The following is an 18410-nucleotide window of genomic DNA, read 5'->3' on the forward strand; positions in this document are numbered from 1 at the left end:
ATTCGATCGCGGTTGGGCTTGGGATGCGAAATTCGCGTAGAAATTGATTGTTAAAGTGAAAAGTTTATTAGTTAAAGTGTAAACAAACTAAATTTATCAAAATGATGCGTAGATTAATTGCATGTAATCGCCTGGGCAGCAGAAACCCAACGTTCAAGGTGAGCAATTTACAGACACATATGCAAACAGAAAATATCAACTATAGGTGTATTACAAAAATAACGTAGAAGATACTTTTCATGGATACTCTTGATTGTGTGTCAGAAAATACTGTATATGAGCTTATTTGTTGACGACTTGTCTAAAACCGGGTATTTGCGAACAACTTGTTGATATGCCAAAAACAAACAAAAAGTAATAAAATTGTTGCAGTTGAGATTCATAGATAAGCGTGTTAGGGCCTGCCTAGCTGAATAGCTGCTTTGATAAGCGGTAACTTGATTGTCAGTGCCCCACGCGAACTAGGTCCTCTGCTCTTTTCACCCCCCACACGCGCGATTAATCTAATATATAGACATTTAACGTATGTTTTGCACAAATAACATAGAACACGCGCACAATCTCTATATACGCTAATCGTGACAAACTAGTATGCAAATTTATGCTGGAACTTTAAGTAATTTAAACATCGGATCACCCACTTTTAGCTCATTGCCTGCTATTCAACCTCGGGTAAACAGCGCCAGGGCAAAATCTACGAGTCGGCCAGCGATGCGGTGGCCGATGTTAAGGATGGCTCAAAAATACTCTTTGGCGGCTTTGGCATATGCGGCATACCCGAAAAGATGATCGATGCCCTCAAGCAGAAGGGCGTCAAGAATATTACAGCTGTGTCCAACAATGGCGGTAAGAAAACCAGAGTATTTTGACACTTGATCGTTATTAGCTGCTTAAACTGGTTCTCTGAATCGTAAACCAACTCTGTCTGTTTACTTACACACACAACTGTTTCGCCAATTGTTTGTAAGGTTGCCACCCATTGAAAATTTGATATGAGCTTTCAGTACTTTTAAATCTTCTGATCAGCTATCTTCCTTATCTGCAGGTGTTGACGACTGTGGCTTGGGCGTGCTAATTAAGCAGAAGCAACTTTCCAAAATAATTGGCTCGTATGTGGGCGAAAATACTGATCTGGTGCGTCAGTACCTGGGCGGTGAGCTAGCCGTAGAGTTGACGCCTCAGGGCACCTTGGCGGAGAAGATACGCGCAGGTGGTGCTGGCATTCCCGCCTTCTTCACGCCCACTGGCTATGCAACGCTGGTGCAGCAGGGCGGCGCACCCATCAAGTATGACAAAAATGGAAAGGTGGATGTTGCCAGCGTAGAAAAACCCGTGCAGTCCTTCAATGGTCGCAATTATGTCATGGAGGAGTCCATTTTCGCTGACTTTGCCTTCGTCAAGGCACAAAAAGCTGATCCGTTAGGCAACCTTGTGTTTAACAAGTCTGCGCGCAACTTCAATGCGCCCATGTGCCGTGCCGCAAAGATTACTGTAGCCGAAGTGGAGGAAATTGTGCCTGTGGGTGCCCTTTCGCCAGACGAAATTCACGTGCCTGGCATTTATGTCAAGCGCATCTTCAAGGGCACCAACTACAACAAGCGCGTTGAGCGTTTGCGGATTACAGAGCCCAAGGAGAACGGCAAACCCGCTGCCGAGCCCACTCCTGCCCAGCTCCTGCGCGAACGGATCGCTCGTCGTGTGGCACTGGAGTTCCGTGATGGCATGTACGCTAATCTGGGTATTGGCATTCCAGTACTCTCATCCAACTACATACCGGAGGGCATGAACGTTATGTTGCAGTCGGAGAACGGCATCTTGGGCCTGGGTCCGTTTCCCACCAAGGACAAAGTTGATCCCGATTTGATCAATGCGGGCAAGGAGAGTGTCACTGTACTGCCAGGCGCTGCTTATTTTGGCTCGGATGAGAGCTTTGCCATGATTCGTGGCGGACACGTTGACCTGACCATTTTGGGCGCCATGGAGGTGTCGGCAACAGGAGATTTGGCCAACTGGATGATACCCGTAAGTATGATCAGCTGGATTTATTTGGGAACCTACTTCTACATTTATATTTAATTACAGGGTAAGCTGGTAAAGGGCATGGGTGGCGCCATGGATCTGGTCGCAGCACCCGGCACCAAAGTAATTATTACCATGGAGCACAATGCACGCGATGGCTCACCAAAGATCCTGGAGAATTGTTCGCTGCCGCTGACAGGCAAGGAAGTCATCGATTTGATTATCTCGGAGAAGGCAGTGTTTCAAGTGGAGAAGGGCGTCGGCATGACATTGCTGGAATTTGCCGAGGGCTACACCGTGGATGACATAGTAGCCTGCACTGGCGCCAAGTTTACTGTCTCGCCGAATGTTAAGCAAATGGCACAAATTGGTTGCAATTAGAAGGCTATTTAGAAATACTTGTGCGGTACTCAGGTGATATATTTGTGCATTTATTGTTATTGAACGTTAAACAATATTCGTTTTTATTACCATTAAAGTGTAAAGATGTTTATTGAATTGTATTTGCGGCGCCTGGAAGTAAGCCGCCGTATATCGCGTACTTGTGCATATTTGTAAAATTAATCGATAGAAGTGTCTGCTCGCTGTTAATAACATTTTGGAAAATGTTAATGTTATGGGGTAACCACAGGTGCCAGTATTGGCTTTAGTTTGATCGCGGTTGGGTTTTTGGTGCGAAGTTCGAAAGGAAAATTATTATTTTTAAGAGAATATTTTATTAGTTAAACTGTAGTCAAGGTAAATTCAACAAAATGCTGCGTAGTTTAATTGCGTGTAACCGTATTGGCAGCAAAAGCCCAACTTTCAAGGTGAGCGAACCAAAGAAACATAAATACATAATGCCAACTGTAGATACGTTACAATAACTACAACCTTCAAGATACTTTTCATTGATACTCTTAATTTTGTGTTGGAAAAGGAAAAACTTCTGCTCATTTGTTGATATGACACAACAACAAAACTAATTGAACTCCAACCACATGTTAATGTGCTGAAAATAAAAGTAAAGTAATAATAATGTTGCAGTTGAGATTGATTGATAAGCATTCGGGGCCTGCCTGGCTAGCTGGCTGCTGCCGCCCAGATAAGCGCTATTTTGATTGCCATCGCCCCCGCGCCAACAAGGCCCCTGCCCTTTTCACCCCCATTCCTCCTTCGGCACCATTCCAACTAACACGCGTGTTCAATTTAATAAATAGACAGACCTTACGTAACGCAGAACACGCACACAATCTCTAATAGCGGCAAACAAGTTTGCAAATTATACGCTGGAACTTAATTAAATTAATTTAAGCACCTGATCACCCATTTTCAGCTCATTGCCTGCTATTCGACTTCGGGTAAGCAGCACCAAGGCAAAATCTACAAGTCGGCCAGCGATGCGGTGGCCGATGTTAAGGATGGCTCCACAATACTCTTTGGCGGCTTTGGCATATGCGGCATACCCGAAAAGATGATTGATGCCCTCAAGCAGAAGGGCGTCAAGAATATTACAGCTGTGTCCAACAATGGCGGTAAGAAAATCAGAATAATATGCAACTTCCTATTTAGCGCTTGCGTAGTTTCCTGGTTTCCTGGTTCACGAACCAGTAACTGCATCGCACAACGGTTTTGCTAATTGATTGCAAGGCTGCCACCCGATTTACAATCGGCTGATTTAAGCTTTTAGAAGTTTTCAAATCTCCTGACCTGATACTTCATATCTGCAGGCGTTGACGATTTCGGCTTGGGTTTGCTGATTAGGCAGAAGCAAATGTCCAAGGTGATTTTCTCGTATGTGGGCGAGAATACCGAATTGGTGCGTCAGTATCTGGCCGGCGAACTGGCCATTGAATTGACGCCCCAGGGCACCTTGGCAGAGAAGATACGCGCAGGTGGTGCTGGCATTCCCGCCTTCTTCACGCCCACTGGCTATGCAACGCTGGTGCAGCAGGGCGGCGCACCCATCAAGTATGACAAAAATGGAAAGGTGGCCGTTGCCAGCGCCCCAAAGCCCGTGCAGTCGTTTAATGGTCGCAACTATGTCATGGAAGAGTCCATTTTCGCTGACTTTGCCCTCGTCAAGGCAAAAAAAGCTGATCCTCTAGGCAACCTGGTATTTAACAAATCTGCTCGAAATTTCAATTCGCCCATGTGCCGTGCCGCAAAGATAACTATCGCCGAAGTGGAGGAAATTGTGCCTGTGGGTGCCCTTTCGCCAGACGAAATCCACGTGCCTGGCATTTATGTTAAGCGCATCTTCAAGGGCACTAACTACAGCAAGCGTATTGAGCGTTTGCGGATTACAGAGCCCAAGGAGAACGGCAAACCCGCTGCCGAGCCCAATCCTGCCCAGCTCTTACGCGAAAGGATCGCTCGTCGTGTGGCGCTGGAGTTCCGCGATGGCATGTACGCCAATCTGGGTATTGGCATTCCGGTGCTCTCCTCCAACTACATACCGAAGGGCATGAACGTTATGCTGCAGTCGGAGAACGGTATCTTGGGCCTGGGTCCGTTTCCCACTAAGGATCAAGTCGATCACGATTTGATCAACGCGGGCAAGGAGACCGTCACTGTAATACCAGGTGCTGCCTTTTTTGGCTCAGATGAAAGTTTCGCCATGATCCGAGGCGGACACGTTGACCTGACTGTTTTAGGCGCCATGGAGGTGTCGGCAACAGGAGATTTGGCCAACTGGATGATACCCGTAAGTATGTTCAGCTGGATTTATTTGGGCATCTACTTATGCCTTTCTATTTAATTGCAGGGCAAGCTTGTGAAGGGCATGGGCGGTGCCATGGATCTGGTCGCAGCACCCGGCGCCAAAGTAATTATTACCATGGAGCACAATGCACGCAACGGATCGCCAAAGATTCTAGAGAGCTGCTCGCTGCCGCTGACAGGCAAGGAAGTTATTGATTTGATAATCTCGGAGAAGGCAGTGTTTGAAGTGGAGAAGGGTGTCGGTCTGACATTGTTAGAGGTTGCCGAGGGCTACACCGTGGATGACATAGTAGCCTGCACTGGCGCCAAGTTTACAGTCTCGCCGAACGTTAAGCAGATGGGACAGATCTCCGTTTAGAGTCCATACAGGAGGCTATTTAGAAATAATGCTCAGGTACACAACGCATCTACCTCAGGAAATAAGTATTTGTGCATTTATTATTATTGAACGTGAACCAATAGTCGTTTTTATTACCATAAAAGTGTAAAGCTGATTTTGTAATTGTTGTAATTTTTGTGTCTGGAACTCAGCCCATGGCCTTGGCCATGTTCTTCAGTGCATCGGATCGGTGCGCCAGGCGCATCTGTTCGTTGAGAATGTCAAAGGTGCGATTGTATTTGCTGCCGGACTCGTTGCGACAGATGGCGCAGAACTGCGAGGAGAGCACATGGAGAGGGCTGCGAAAATATAGGTTCTTCTGCATGGTCAGGGAGTTCTTATAGTGGGACAGCATGTGCAGACTAATCTCCAAAATGGACATCAGAGCCCACAGGAAGAAGTTCCAGCAGAACAATGTGGGAATTAGGAAGAGCAGGAAGGAATTGCGCTCATAGCCCAGTATGATGTTCTGTAATTGGGAATATAATCGAAATGTTAGTTTATAAAGATCGAAGGAACCGTAAAGCTGCGGCCAACTTACGCTACTGACGCCATCCATTTTGATGTAATCCTCGCGCTCATAGCCGGGCGTTATTTTCTTGAGCTTGTCCACATTCTTTGTGGCGCCATTGCCAATAACATGCTTGGCCGTTATGTCCCAGTCGCCGTGATGTTTGTTGGCCAGCATTGTGTCCACCTCGTCACAGATGGTGCCACGCAAATATTGCTTCGGCACGTGAAAATTTCCATGCTTGCGATAGCGCACTTTCATCTGATCGTGGACGGGTTCGCCGGTCTCTTCATCGTATTTGGGCTGCTTGACGCGTGCGGAATCGGTATAGAAATACTCAAACTCTCCGGTTTCGCTATTCTGGAATGAATATTAAGATAGGCTACCATATTAAATACACAAATATGACAAGCAACATGCTCGCCTAGCGGAGAGAATAGGCGAGAAATTGATGGCTACTCAAGTAGTTGTTAACTAATGGAATTAACATTTCAAATTGTTTTCTATTGATCTGAACTTTTTGCACTCTCCCTGTCACACCATAGAGAAGCGACAGCAATTAAATTGTTGCTATATTATTTGTTTGTTATTGTACCAAAAATAGACGGACTAGCTTTTCTGATAAGACGGGGTAATCGTTGCCGCCGATACCGTCTACTCGATGGACAAGTGATTCATATAGGACATGGCACATTATAATATTAGGCGTAATATATTCGAATGTATACGAAATAATTTCACATGGTATACACTTCTTACCACTAACATGTTTGGCTTGACACTAACCTTAGCTAGAATTCGGTTTCTTGTGTGCTCGACAATAATAATAATAATAACTTATCGCTATCAGCGAGACTTGAGATAGGCGCTTTGTAGCTTATGAAATGTTTGAGGCTTATCATTACGTGTGCCATTAAGTTATAGTATTTTATATAGTCTCTAAGGTCTAGTGCTCCGATGAGCTACGCCCATCAATTGTTACATATAGGAGAAAAATATTGGAATACTAGAAGAAATTTCCCCATTGCGGCCTGCCAAACAATATATATACATTCGACAGCAGTTGATAAAGTAAAGGAAAATTGCAAATGAAGTAAACAAATACAAAAAGCGTTTCGGATTTGAGCCGGCAACTTCTCGCGTGTTAGTTCGACGCTCAAACGTCTAAGCCAAGTATGAGCAATGCTTCTAAGCTCGCGTTGACGTAAAGCCCAATTGAAACGGAGCGCAAAAAATGGAAAATGACAACAAAATTGAATAATAGAGAACACGTTTTCTATAATGGTACGTACGATTAGTATAATTATTTTAGTATATGCAATTAAATAGTCTACTTGCGACCTGTCCTTACGAGTTATATTATTATTATATTACCTCTTATTAAAAAATCATGTTACGTTGTGGAAGAGCTGTTCTAGCTACGATTGATTGACTGACTGATTGATTGATTGATTGTGTAACTATCTTTTGTGATGCAAGTGCACGCACGCTAAGATGGTGGTTTGAAAAATTGGTATGCACATATTTTGTGGCCTGGGCAAAGCCGGGTGATACCCGCTAGTAAATGTATACTTATGTAAAATAACTTTGTTTATAATTTTTATATTTGTATTTCAGTTAGTTTACAGAGTGTTGTAAGAGAACTTAACAGATATGATTGCGTGTACTGCCCGGCTGCTACTTGAATACAATAATTTGATGACTACTCCATGATAGCACAACGCAATAATGTCGTTGTCAGTGTTATTGATATAGTTAGATGATAATCCATCGGGCGATAATTGCAGCAAAGCTTACACAGTGCCAATCATTTAGATTATCAGAGCTCTATATACGTCACGCTATAAGCTCCAGCTACGGAGAGCGAGTGGGTAATTAACAGGGGGTTGAATAAATCATTGCGAACAGCTTTTTGATAGATCTCATATAGAGTAGCTCTATCATAATTACAATGTATGTATGTAAAAAAGAGTACATCTAATGCCACATAGATCTATATTCGTATTTCACTCGATGGGCCCTGCAAACAGCGAGTAAAAGTCTAAAACAAGTTTTGCCAGACATCATTTGATGGCAAAAGTTTAGCCCAAAATCATAACACGTGTGGGTAGTTAAGGGGGGAAGGGGAGGGGGAAGGGCTACGATTTGGATGAGCATTCGTTGCTTACCTTTACGGAGTAAACCATAGTTGGCTGGATTTACTTTGTTGGCGTTTTCGCTGGCGCTGCTATTATTGTTATAATATGCGTTTGTTTTATTATTATTTGACACTATTCTTTTTGTTGTTGTTGTTGTTGCTAGTATTAAGTGTTGTTTACTGTTTCGCGCTGCGCTTGGGATTTTATCTATTTATTTATATTGATATTTCATGCCAAGCAAATAAATACACACTAACTGACTGCATCACATATATATAAATCACACGTTATTAGTAGAAATGAAATAAAAGTTAAGATCAGTTTGTTTTATAAATTTGTCACCGAACGTTTCACTTCACGTAAAAACATTGGGAAAATTTGTATGAAAACCGGTTAAGTGTGTTGTTGCCCGTTTTAACAGAGTTTAAATTCGATAAAATTACACATAAAACACATTAAATAACATATAGTGTGTTACTATACTATATATTAAAATAATTTAGCATTTTCTCTACCCGCCGGTCAGCTATTTTCATGCGAGCAACAACTTTGAAGAGAGGCGAGCGAAATCCACGTCTGTTATGAACAGCTTTTGAATGGAGAATAAGCGACAAAGCAACAAATAAAAACAAAAAAAAATATAGCTTGTGTAAATAATGGGCTATCAACTTATGTGGGCAGCACTAAAAATGAGACGACAAGAGAAAGCTTTCTATAAAATATGTGCCATCAAATGGATCGCTTGAAAGCTCCAAGCGAATTGGCAGCACTGCGCCAGAATTGCGGCAGCACTGAGGTTGTTGTGTTCGCTAGCGTAGCGAGCAGTCGGTTGCTGTCTTGGCTAAGGGCCATTAAAAGTGGCGTGTGCTTAAAAACTGTAATAAATATTAAATTTCTCAAAATCAAATTTTTGTTTTTTTATTAAAAATAATTTTTGTTTTAATTTGCATTCCTTATCAGTTTTAATAACGGTTTGGTTCAGTAGAGTTAATAAGACCAGAAATAACTGCAAATCTTAAGTTTTAACTGTTCGCTAATAGTTTGACGTTTGAATATGACGCTATTGGTTATTGATTTCAATTATAAATATATATCTTTTATATCTTATATAACGAGCACGATCAGCCGTTTTTATGCTCTGAGCGTAAAGCAGTTTGAGGTCTTCTGAAGGAAATCCTTATAGAGCCAGAAATCAGGTAGTATTTTACAACGTATATACTCCATTTACTTTGTGGATGAGTTACAAAACATGTACCAAGAAATCCATTAAGTTTTTAAATAAATTCATTATTGATTACAAAAATTAAACCGCAGCAAGTTCTACGCGGTAAGTTTGGTTGCTGTCTTGACTAAGGTCATAGTAACTTGCAAAAGTCTTGCTCGCGCAAAGCTTTAATCGCAGTTATTCGGCGAAAGCACTTTGAAACGATCTTAATTACAAATTCTGGATTTACGGGATTGACAAGTATGACATGTTTTTTTTATAATTTTATGTACATCCATCTATGTATATAAATGCATTTTTTGCGCTCTTTTCATTGTTTACCGAAATATTCGCCAACTTATTTTGCCAGATTTTTATTTTTATTTGTTTTCTAACGTGTTCCATTTGTTTCGGGGCTGTTGAGCTAATTTGACGTGCCTGGTTAATTTAGTAGCTGCGCGTTGGGCACTCGGTTTGGTTGTGCCGTTAATATAACTACCCACTAATATTTTGGACGTAAATCCTAGCCATAAGTCGAGTGTAGAGTGTATCTTTTTATCTTAATTGCCGCGTGTGTGATAAACGATTTATGTTTTTGTCGAGTAGCTTTAACAAATAATCTCTCGCTACCTTCGCCTGACAATGCAGTGAGTAAATCAGACAATCTAACTCAGAATTTTAAGTCATAAACTCTTAGCTAACTGATGGGTAAACAACGATGACACAAAACAACGCTCATAAATGAAGTCAGAGAGCGAAGCGTTGTGTTTTTTTCCAAAATAATGTTTTTCTTATTATTCTTTATTCTTTTTAAAAGTACATTTTTGTTGGATCAGCGCCATTTAAAAGACACTAATGATAGCTCTATGAAAAATTACCCATTTTTATTGTGCTTATAAACATTTACAATTGTTTTTGTGCCTTGGTGCACATTTATCAGCTAATAAATGCTGTCAGAACAGCGCTTAATAGCGATTCGAAATCGGCATTGTAAAAATCACTTATGTTATTGATATAATTTACTTTATCTTAGGAACCATATCAAGAATGAAACTGTGATCAGCACAGCCGGGGCAACAATTGATCCCAAAGATGACTACGATCCACAGGTGCATATCAAGAATGAAATTGTGATCAGCACGGCCACGGCAACAATTGATCTGAAAGATAACTATGATCCACATATGCATCGGAATGTTAAGAACCCAACCAAGTGAGTATCGAGTAATGAGTACTATTGGAGTATGTGTGATAAACAGGGCTGCAAGCTTAAGAAAACCTGGTGTTGGTTCGGCTCACAGTTTCAAACCAACTGCCTGCGTTCTAGTTAGGTTCTATATTTGATCTCTTAGATAATGCAACCTTTGTTATTTAGTTATTTATGCTTTGGGCTGGATCTACCTCAACATTTATTTATTTTAAGTTGAATTTGTTTAATGAACAACTGGTTTTGTTAAAGATTCAGGTTTTAGCGGAAAATAAATTAAAATTCCGGCTAAGCAGCGGTTCGGCCTTCAGCTTGGTTAGTTGCTAGTAAAATGTTTACTTTTTTAGCAATTGGCAAACATTTGCACACTTCCTGAAGGCTTCCATAGGCACCGGCGTGCTGGCCATGCCCAGCGCCTTTGCGCATGCGGGCTACGTCAATGGACTCGTGTTCACAGTTATTATAGGTCTGCTGGCCTTATACTGCCTGCACATCCTGGTAAGTCGAGCGAAAGTTTTAATTTATTTGTAGGTTTTCAACTAATTTCTTGCCAATTGCAGATTGACTGCATGTACATCCTATGCAAGCGTCAGCGTGTGCCTTATGTCAGCTTCTCGGAGGCCATGAAGCTGGGTCTGCAGCAGGGTCCCCCTTGTCTGCGTTGTCTAGCGCCGATTGCCGCGTAAGTTTGCGCAACCCAAGTCGAATATTTCACTTCTATGTTTGCTTTTTCAGGCCATTTGTGGATGGCTTTTTGGCCTTCTATCACTTTGGCATCTGCTGCGTCTATGTGGTCTTCATAGCGGAGAGCATTAAGCAGCTCGTGGATGAGTATCTGGTCGAGTGGGATGTGCGCCTGCACATGTGCCTTCTCATAGTTCCACTTTTGTTGATATTCAGCATACGCAACTTGAAGCTGCTAGCGCCATTCTCCAGTGCTGCCAATTTGTTGCTCTTTGTGGGTATGTCTGCCTAGGTGTGGTCACACCGTGAATATCTTTATCATATGCCTTACTTTCTTTCCAGGCTTTGGCATTGTCTTGTATTATATTTTGGTCGATTTGCCGCCGCTAAGTGAACGCGATGCCTTTGTGCATTATTCCAAGCTGCCCACCTTCTTTGGTACCGTGCTGTTTGCTCTGGAGGCGGTAGGCGTGGTAAGTTCTTGAACTGCATTAACCAGAGTAACAATTGGCTACATTCAGATTTTTAAATAGATTCTGGCCATAGAGGAGAACATGGCGACGCCTCGCGCCTATGTGCAGCCCTGTGGCATCATGAACTGGGGCATGTCCATCGTCTTGAGTCTCTATGTGTTCCTTGGCTTCTTCGGCTACTGGAAATACGGTGCAGAAGCAAAGGGAAGTGTTACGCTGAACATTCCACAAACAGAAATGTAAGTATCGCAAATGATAGCTCGGATAAAAAAGTTTTATTGTTGCTGTTTTGCAGTCTCGCCCAGGTGGTGAAAATCTTCTTTGCCATCACCACGTATATATCCTATGCGCTGCAGGGCTATGTCACGGCGCACATTCTGTGGACAAAGTATCTGAGCAAACGTATTGAGAATACCAAAAAGCATGCTTTCTACGAGCTGTGCTTTCGGGCGCTGATTGTGCTGCTCACCTGTAAGCCGAATGGCAAACATCGGAAATGGTGGCTATAGATTGATATATTTGCTATTTCAGTTGGCTGCGCCATTGCCATACCGGATCTGTCGCTATTTCTGTCACTCGTTGGCTCCTTTTGCCTATCGGTATTGGGTCTCATCTTTCCGGCGCTGCTGCAAATCTGTGTGCAATACGAGACGGGCTATGGACCAGCGGGCTATAGGCTTCTGGTCAATTTGCTGTTGCTGCTGTTTGGCATTTTTGGCGGCGTGGTGGGCACCTATGTCAGCATTGTGGACATTATCAAGTCGTTTTCAGGACAGCTAGCTTAAGCTAGGGCCATCTAACGTTTACATTTACCATTAAATACTTATGCTAATACCAATACACATAATTGAGTGGCTCGAGCAGAGCTCGCAGCAATGTTTGTGCAACGCGGCGTATGCGTAATCTAGCGTGGCCCTTGTGTGTGGCTTATGCAAATCATGTTGCGGCCTGTGTATGTCATCTGGGTGGCTGTACACCGTACACTGCACATTGTACACCCCCCCGTGCAGTTTGGTCTGCTAATTATTGCCGCCTGCGCACACAAGCCAATATTCGTGGGGGTCCCCCACTTGAACAAGGCCAGGTCAAAAGTCAAGCAGCAGCCAGGCCAGCCAGTGTCGAATTCTTTTAGCTTTAATTAAAAACCTTAGCTTTGCGGCGAGTGGGCCACGTGGCGCTGCAGGAATGTGAGTAGAGCTTCTAGTCCTGCCCGCCCGCCTCTCCCTGCAGGTGGTCAGACAGTCGGACATGCGGCAAATGCAACGAACTGTAATTAAATGCAACCGCAATTAACACAAAAGCACCCGCAGGTCAGAATGGCAGACACAGTGCATACCCTTACACACGCTCAACCGAATCATGGCCAGACTTGGCGTTGCTGCTCTCGCTCTGACACTCTCCTACGCTCTCTTTCTCGCCTCTGTATTTTATTTACAATGTTTTGCGCACAGGCTTCCGTTGGACTGCTCTCCAGCCCTTCTCCCTGCACATTCGTTGTCTTCTGTAGACCGCAATGTCCGCTGGCCATAAGAAGCTGCCCTAGCTTCCATGTGCACAGTACCAGAACGAGGGTTGTTCAGGAACAAATGATGGCCATTGTGTACCTTTTCTGCCAGCTATCGAGCCACCCTCGCATGTGTGTTGAATTGCCGTTTGCTTTGTACGTTTAATTACTCTTTTGACGGAAATAACACAACATTCGTTTTTAAAATGGCAACAAAATAGAAATTGCACAATTGCAGCCCGTTGACCCGGTGGCAGTTACCCCTCCAAAGCGCCCAAAAGCTGTGTGAAATGCAACAATATTTTTTGTTTCTTTTGTATGCCCTATCGGTGAGTATTATAATTCAGGCAGGTAATGTGTTACGTTTGCTGCGATGGCATTAAGTATACATAGAGTCAATCAGGACGACGAGCTGAGTCGATGTAGACATGTCCGTCTGTATGTTCGTCCTTGTGAACTAGGGACTAGAGATTTGAAATATATTTCCTCTTTAGCAATAAGCAGATAAAATGTATTTCTTCTTCTATTTCTATAATATTGATAAGTATCGATTTTAATACCTGTTTTTTCTTCGAGAAATACAAATTAAGTACGCCATAATTGGTATGTAGGAACACGTATGTCATGCAAAGATAAGGAATGTTTCATACTTTGAAGAGCTCCCCCTTTTCCCCTTAGAATTAAGAAAACTTTATTTCTAAAGATAGAGCCTTGCACCTTGGTATGTACATACAGTTGGTCGTCATATTTGGGGTCTGAAAACTTCATAAGAAACGGACTGTAAAAACCGAAGTTTTTCAAGACTTCAAAAAGTAAGGAACGATTATAGAGGCAGCGCTGTGTTCAGGGTATCCAGTAGTCGTGCACTCCCGCCTGTAGTACTCTAGCATGTTTTTTGAAGCGCTTAAATTTGCACAGCAGCTTTCTGACAATTTAAATAGCGATGAGAGTCAAAGACTTGACCATAGTTTGATTGGCTCCGGTTTGCAGTTGGCCGTTGGCTGCTCCTTGCCTGGGCAGCAGTTTCTGTAGAAAGAATCGTTCACTTTGAGCTCTGCCGGTCAAATTAAATGACAAGTTTACTTGTTTGCCAGTTGAGTTTCTAGTTGTTGTTGTTTTCGGTTGTTTTCGCTGTTGTTGCCCGTATTGCCATTGCGCTGGCATTTGAGTCATTTGCCGTTTGAGCATTTTAATTATATTTGTGCAGGGCAGCGCAAACTTGGCCCTCGACGCGGGCTTTTAGTGTTTCCGGCCAGTTGCCTCCACTGGGCACTACATGGGGCGGTAGGAAATTGAATTACGCACAATGCTAGGTAAACACATGGTCAGTGGATTTGATGTGAGGGAAAGATTTAGCTTTTGAAAAACGTATGGAAAATATGCGTAAAAGTTAATTAGAAAACGGCATGAATGCTAGCATAAATCTCATTTTGTCTCACTGTCGGCCAACTGTGTCTATTCAGTCTGTTTGTTGGCTCATATTGAGAATTTTCATCGCTCAGCTAAATTATAAATTATGAGCATAGTGCAAACTGTTCTATTTTCAGCTTGTTTGATCAAGCTCTTTCGCACAATATTCGTTTATTTTAATATGAGTATCTAATAAACGTGTATGCTTTTAGCTGCACACTTTCAGCTAAATCGGTAAACAGTTGCCGCCATTTATTGTACTTTGTATATATATTATATATATGTGCGTGGGTCTGGCAAAACAATGTCGAATATTGCTTGCATTTTGTACAAATTTGCAGCTTTTGTTTGCCAATGCGCTGTGCAAACGTTTTTCGCAGACTTTAAAATTGTGTTGCATACTTTTTGGTTGCGGCTGCCTAAATTATGTATATCGAAAGCATTTATAAATTTGCTGGCCATATTTTAGTTTGCATATGCTATAAATTGGCGGCAAAGTTTGGGCTTGGCGGCTTTTGCTGATTAAGGGTGAAAACCAATTCTAAAATTACCCAAAAAATGGGCATATTTCCGCTGGAGGGGGGAAATAAATACATGTTTTGATATCTTATTAACCACCCAACAACAAAATAACAGCAAAAGCTGTCACGGGCACGTTATTGTGCATATAATACAAAATAAACTGCAATAAATTGGTTTTTCCCAACTATGTATTACATTTAATTCTGGTTTTTCACTAAAGATTTTAATTGCACAATAGTTGTTAATTTAAACAAAGTTTATAATTTATTGACTGTTTAAGAGTATTCAATATTATTTAAGCTTTAATTGCACAATAGTTGTCGATTAAAAAAGTTAGTAATTTATCGGCTGTTTAATATTATTAATACTTTCCACTTGAAGCAAAGCCACGAAGTTTTTGACTTATTTTTCAATTTCCAACCATTATATTAAAAAAAGCTGCTGGAATGAACAAAATTCGATAAAGTGATGAAATATCGATATCGGTATAAATTCGTTGTTCACTTGGACTACTTTAAGAACTAGGTCCTAATCAACGCCTTGATACATCCTGTGCACCTTTCAACACAAAGAAACCAAATCGTATTTAATAAATAAGCAAATAATATTCCCACAACTCGTAATAGGTGTGCTGGAAATTGGCCTAAAAATGAAATATTTCCAATGACTCAATACATTTGGGATTCCTTTGAGCGACTTTAAGCCTAGAGCTTATCTCGTTTCGAGGCTCACTCTAAACGCTCTCAATAACCTTTTGAACTCATTTAGCGTATGTGCTTGTTTAGTGCTTAATTTTCTCAAAAAAAGCGGTCTCATTTTTATTAATTTAAACCATTTTATTTGGTGCTACCGAGGGGTAAGGGGTAGGCAACAAATGCAGAGCGCAGTCGGTCGGCAATTTGTTTGGCTGCTTGAACCATCCGAACCAATGTGTGTGTGTGTGTTTGTGTGTGTATCGGTGTGTGCGGCAGCGAAAACGATTTATTTTACGCAACGCAAAGCATACACACGTACCTAGAATAACAACCAAAACAACAATAACAACAGAAAGCGACACAGAAATAGCAATAGCAATGCTGAGGGGCTTAAGTGTATTTATTTTTTGGCAGCATTTGGTCCATATTCCATGCAACAGACGCGGCTGCCACCTAATGCCATCAGCGGCCACAACAGACCATGGCGGCAGCATCGCGAGGCGTTTGCTATGAATAAATAACGAACCCACCGGCAATGCCAGCTCCAGCTGCTGATGAGTCCGCCGACATGGTGCTGGACGAGTACATGGCCTGGGCTGCATGTGATTTATGCTGAGAAAACATGTATGGCGAAATAGGCGCGGGCTTCAACACATTGATTGTTGCTAATGCGGCCAAAAGGGCGTTGGGGCCGCGCTGTGCATAATTGTGGCCGTCACTTTAACTTTGGCATCAGCGCGATAACACACACGTAAACACATGTGTGTGCGAGTGTGTGCTTGCGTGATAAAAGGGTCCACACTCCATCGGGACATGTAGGCAGCAGCTGCCTTGTGGTCGCTGCAGGTGCGTTAAACATTTATGAGCGCCAAAAACGCAGATTTTATTGAGGCAGTTTCGGTGTGTGCCGCAAAAATTGTTTATAAAGGCCAAATGCATAATTCATAAAGTTAAAGTGAACCCGTTCGGTATACGCAATAATCATACGCCATGCCGCACAGCAGCAGCAGCAGCAACAGACTCCTCGTTTTGCATGCCCTTCGTGTTGTGCTATTTAACGAATTGCCGCCGAGGGAGGCTTATTAGCTGCATATGAGATTTTGACATTGACTAAAGCCATGAATTATTACCCATATGTCTGGCCAGGTACAGCTAAAAGAACGAGCACTTAAAATTCATTGGTTCTGCGGAAAAGTTTAATAGCGCAGATTTTAATATATATATATATATATATTTATATTTTTCCATGGTGTAAAATATAAATGTATGAAACTATATTGACACCAGCTTGGACTTGGTTTATTTTAATATAGGACTTAACTACGACCTTATGTATGCGTTAAACCTTTCCTCAGCTTGGGCCCAGTTAAAATGGTGCTTAAAGAACCACACCCTGCTGGAAGCCAAACTTCGGAGTGGCTTCCATTGGCATTACATATACAAGTCAAGGACTTAACTTATTTTTGATCTGTGCTTGTGTTCTCTTGAACTTTCACACACTATCATGCACGTATAGACAAAGTTTTATAATAAATTATTTTCACAATTTTTGCATATTCTTAAAACTAATTGAATCAATTAAATTTCTGAAATGAAAGATATTCCAATAAAGCGCACGCATTTTACATTTGATTTTTTTTTTTTAATTTTTGAAATGCTTTTTGGCTCATTTTATGCAATAAACGCAAGAATATTTTGATTTTAATTCGCTTTTGACATGCTATCAAATTATATTTGGCCTGTTTTTATGCCGCCCATGGCATGTCTGATCCAGCCCGATGTGTTATAGCATGTGCTCTGGCATAAAGACCAACGAATAATCGCACGTTCTGGGCATGAAACTCTTCAATCGTTTCGTTTTGGCATTTTTGCCTAATTGCGGCAAAAGCGTTTAGCCAAAAATGGTTTTTGGATAATTGCCAAAGAGATGTCAATTTGTTGAATATATGCAGGCATGTGTGTGTGTGTGTGTGTGTGTGTGTGTGTGTGTGTGTGTGTGTGTGTGTGTGTGTGTGTGTGTGTGTGTGTGTGTGGGTGTGATAGTGTGGTAATAATATTATAGCAATGCTTGAAATGTTCAAATGACAAGCAATGAAAGTTAGCGTCATCATCAAACAACAACGACAACAACAACCTCATCATCATCAACATGAATATCATCGAGCGGCGGCGACATTGACGAGCTCGATGGGCAACTGTCATGTCATGGAGCTGGTAACTGGTAGCTAGTAGCTGGTAGCTGAAGCACTTGGCATGTCAACGCTTGTGCCGCGCCAGCTCCTTCTCATCCTGCTGGCTGCTGGTGTCAAGCACTCTGCCTAAACCCATAATTTATGCCGCATGTTTGCCATAACTCAATGGTTGCTCGGTGTGCGGCGGATTTCGACTATAGCTTTAGCTTACCAATGTAACCCTGAGCTGCAGCTGTGTGTGTGTGTATCTGTGTGTGGTTGATGGTAACCAATCGATAAATACTCGTAGTTGGCCACGCGCGTGCCCTGCGTCGTTCGCTTTTCATGTCTGAGTTTTTGTCGCCGATTGAGCGAACAATTGTTAGATGGCGGCCAAGATGAATGGCCTGCAATTGTGCGCATTGCTTGCCATTTGTTTGGTAGCGCCAACAGATTTACACCATCAGTCCAAGGGCCGATAACGCCAGGCGGCTCACGAGTATTTGACAATCTTATCCAGCCAACTCACGACAAAACAACAAGAAACTGACTGCATGTGTGGGCGGTTGGGCGCATGAATATGGCGCTGAGGCGGGGCATGTTGCCGCTGCACTCTTCGTGCACCCAACATTATCGCAGCACATTAATAATTATGGTTATGGGATTTGAGTGCATGTTAATGGCCGTTCAGTGCATAGTTCAAATCGATTTTCATATGATATTTCACATGTGGCCTTCTGATTGCATTACCATAACATGCTTTTGCATATGCCAATTCGGTTTGGTTTTT

At 42.3% G+C, this 18410-nt stretch overlaps 4 protein-coding genes across 4 annotated transcripts; 3 read left to right on the forward strand and 1 right to left on the reverse strand.

Annotated features, from left to right (window-relative positions):
- Window positions 1-5: 5 nt before the first annotated feature.
- On the forward strand, window positions 6-2517 carry LOC115769649 (succinyl-CoA:3-ketoacid-coenzyme A transferase, mitochondrial). Its single transcript, XM_030714562.1, has 4 exons — window positions 6-158; window positions 648-846; window positions 1046-2022; window positions 2083-2517. Exons 1-4 carry the CDS (start codon window positions 102-104, stop codon window positions 2398-2400), a joined length of 1551 nt encoding a protein of 516 aa, XP_030570422.1. The 5' UTR covers window positions 6-101; the 3' UTR covers window positions 2401-2517.
- Window positions 2518-2595: 78 nt separating this feature from the next.
- Window positions 2596-5099, forward strand: LOC115769650 (succinyl-CoA:3-ketoacid-coenzyme A transferase, mitochondrial-like). Its single transcript, XM_030714563.1, has 4 exons — window positions 2596-2828; window positions 3335-3533; window positions 3729-4705; window positions 4766-5099. The coding sequence occupies exons 1-4, from the start codon at window positions 2772-2774 to the stop codon at window positions 5078-5080; spliced, it is 1548 nt and encodes a 515-aa protein (XP_030570423.1). The 5' UTR covers window positions 2596-2771; the 3' UTR covers window positions 5081-5099.
- A 57-nt stretch (window positions 5100-5156) lies between these two features.
- On the reverse strand, window positions 5157-8018 carry LOC115769654. Its single transcript, XM_030714566.1, has 3 exons — window positions 7781-8018; window positions 5643-5972; window positions 5157-5570 (listed from the first exon to the last, which is right to left on the reverse strand). Exons 1-3 carry the CDS (start codon window positions 7796-7798, stop codon window positions 5250-5252), a joined length of 669 nt encoding a protein of 222 aa, XP_030570426.1. The 5' UTR covers window positions 7799-8018; the 3' UTR covers window positions 5157-5249.
- A 1413-nt stretch (window positions 8019-9431) lies between these two features.
- Window positions 9432-12117, forward strand: LOC115769720 (proton-coupled amino acid transporter-like protein CG1139). Its single transcript, XM_030714651.1, has 9 exons — window positions 9432-9601; window positions 9988-10167; window positions 10509-10659; window positions 10722-10843; window positions 10897-11123; window positions 11188-11318; window positions 11379-11557; window positions 11614-11789; window positions 11850-12117. Exons 1-9 carry the CDS (start codon window positions 9597-9599, stop codon window positions 12101-12103), a joined length of 1425 nt encoding a protein of 474 aa, XP_030570511.1. The 5' UTR covers window positions 9432-9596; the 3' UTR covers window positions 12104-12117.
- The last annotated feature ends 6293 nt before the right edge of the window (window positions 12118-18410 follow it).

This window comes from Drosophila novamexicana, unplaced genomic scaffold (assembly GCF_003285875.2).
Source record: "Drosophila novamexicana strain 15010-1031.04,08,12 unplaced genomic scaffold, DnovRS2.1 tig00004554-arrow-pilon, whole genome shotgun sequence".
Lineage (NCBI taxonomy): Eukaryota > Metazoa > Arthropoda > Insecta > Diptera > Drosophilidae > Drosophila > Drosophila novamexicana.

What these genes read in the sequence shown, in the direction of transcription:
- LOC115769720 (XM_030714651.1), top strand. An exon ending in TGTCTAGCGCCGATTGCCGC is followed by an intron (nt 10,844 to 10,896) that starts GTAAGTTTGCGC and finishes TTGCTTTTTCAG; the next exon opens with GCCATTTGTGGATGGCTTTT. An exon ending in CAATTTGTTGCTCTTTGTGG is followed by an intron (nt 11,124 to 11,187) that starts GTATGTCTGCCT and finishes CTTTCTTTCCAG; the next exon opens with GCTTTGGCATTGTCTTGTAT.
- LOC115769650 (XM_030714563.1), top strand. Translation starts at nt 2,772, where the DNA reads ATGCTGCGTAGTTTAATTGCGTGTAACCGTATTGGCAGCAAAAGCCCA. An exon ending in GCAAAAGCCCAACTTTCAAG is followed by an intron (nt 2,829 to 3,334) that starts GTGAGCGAACCA and finishes ACCCATTTTCAG; the next exon opens with CTCATTGCCTGCTATTCGAC. An exon ending in TGGCCAACTGGATGATACCC is followed by an intron (nt 4,706 to 4,765) that starts GTAAGTATGTTC and finishes ATTTAATTGCAG; the next exon opens with GGCAAGCTTGTGAAGGGCAT.
- LOC115769649 (XM_030714562.1), top strand. Translation starts at nt 102, where the DNA reads ATGATGCGTAGATTAATTGCATGTAATCGCCTGGGCAGCAGAAACCCA. An exon ending in GCAGAAACCCAACGTTCAAG is followed by an intron (nt 159 to 647) that starts GTGAGCAATTTA and finishes ACCCACTTTTAG; the next exon opens with CTCATTGCCTGCTATTCAAC. An exon ending in AGCTGTGTCCAACAATGGCG is followed by an intron (nt 847 to 1,045) that starts GTAAGAAAACCA and finishes CCTTATCTGCAG; the next exon opens with GTGTTGACGACTGTGGCTTG.
- LOC115769654 (XM_030714566.1), bottom strand. An exon ending in AAATGGATGGCGTCAGTAGC is followed by an intron (nt 5,571 to 5,642) that starts GTAAGTTGGCCG and finishes TCCCAATTACAG; the next exon opens with AACATCATACTGGGCTATGA.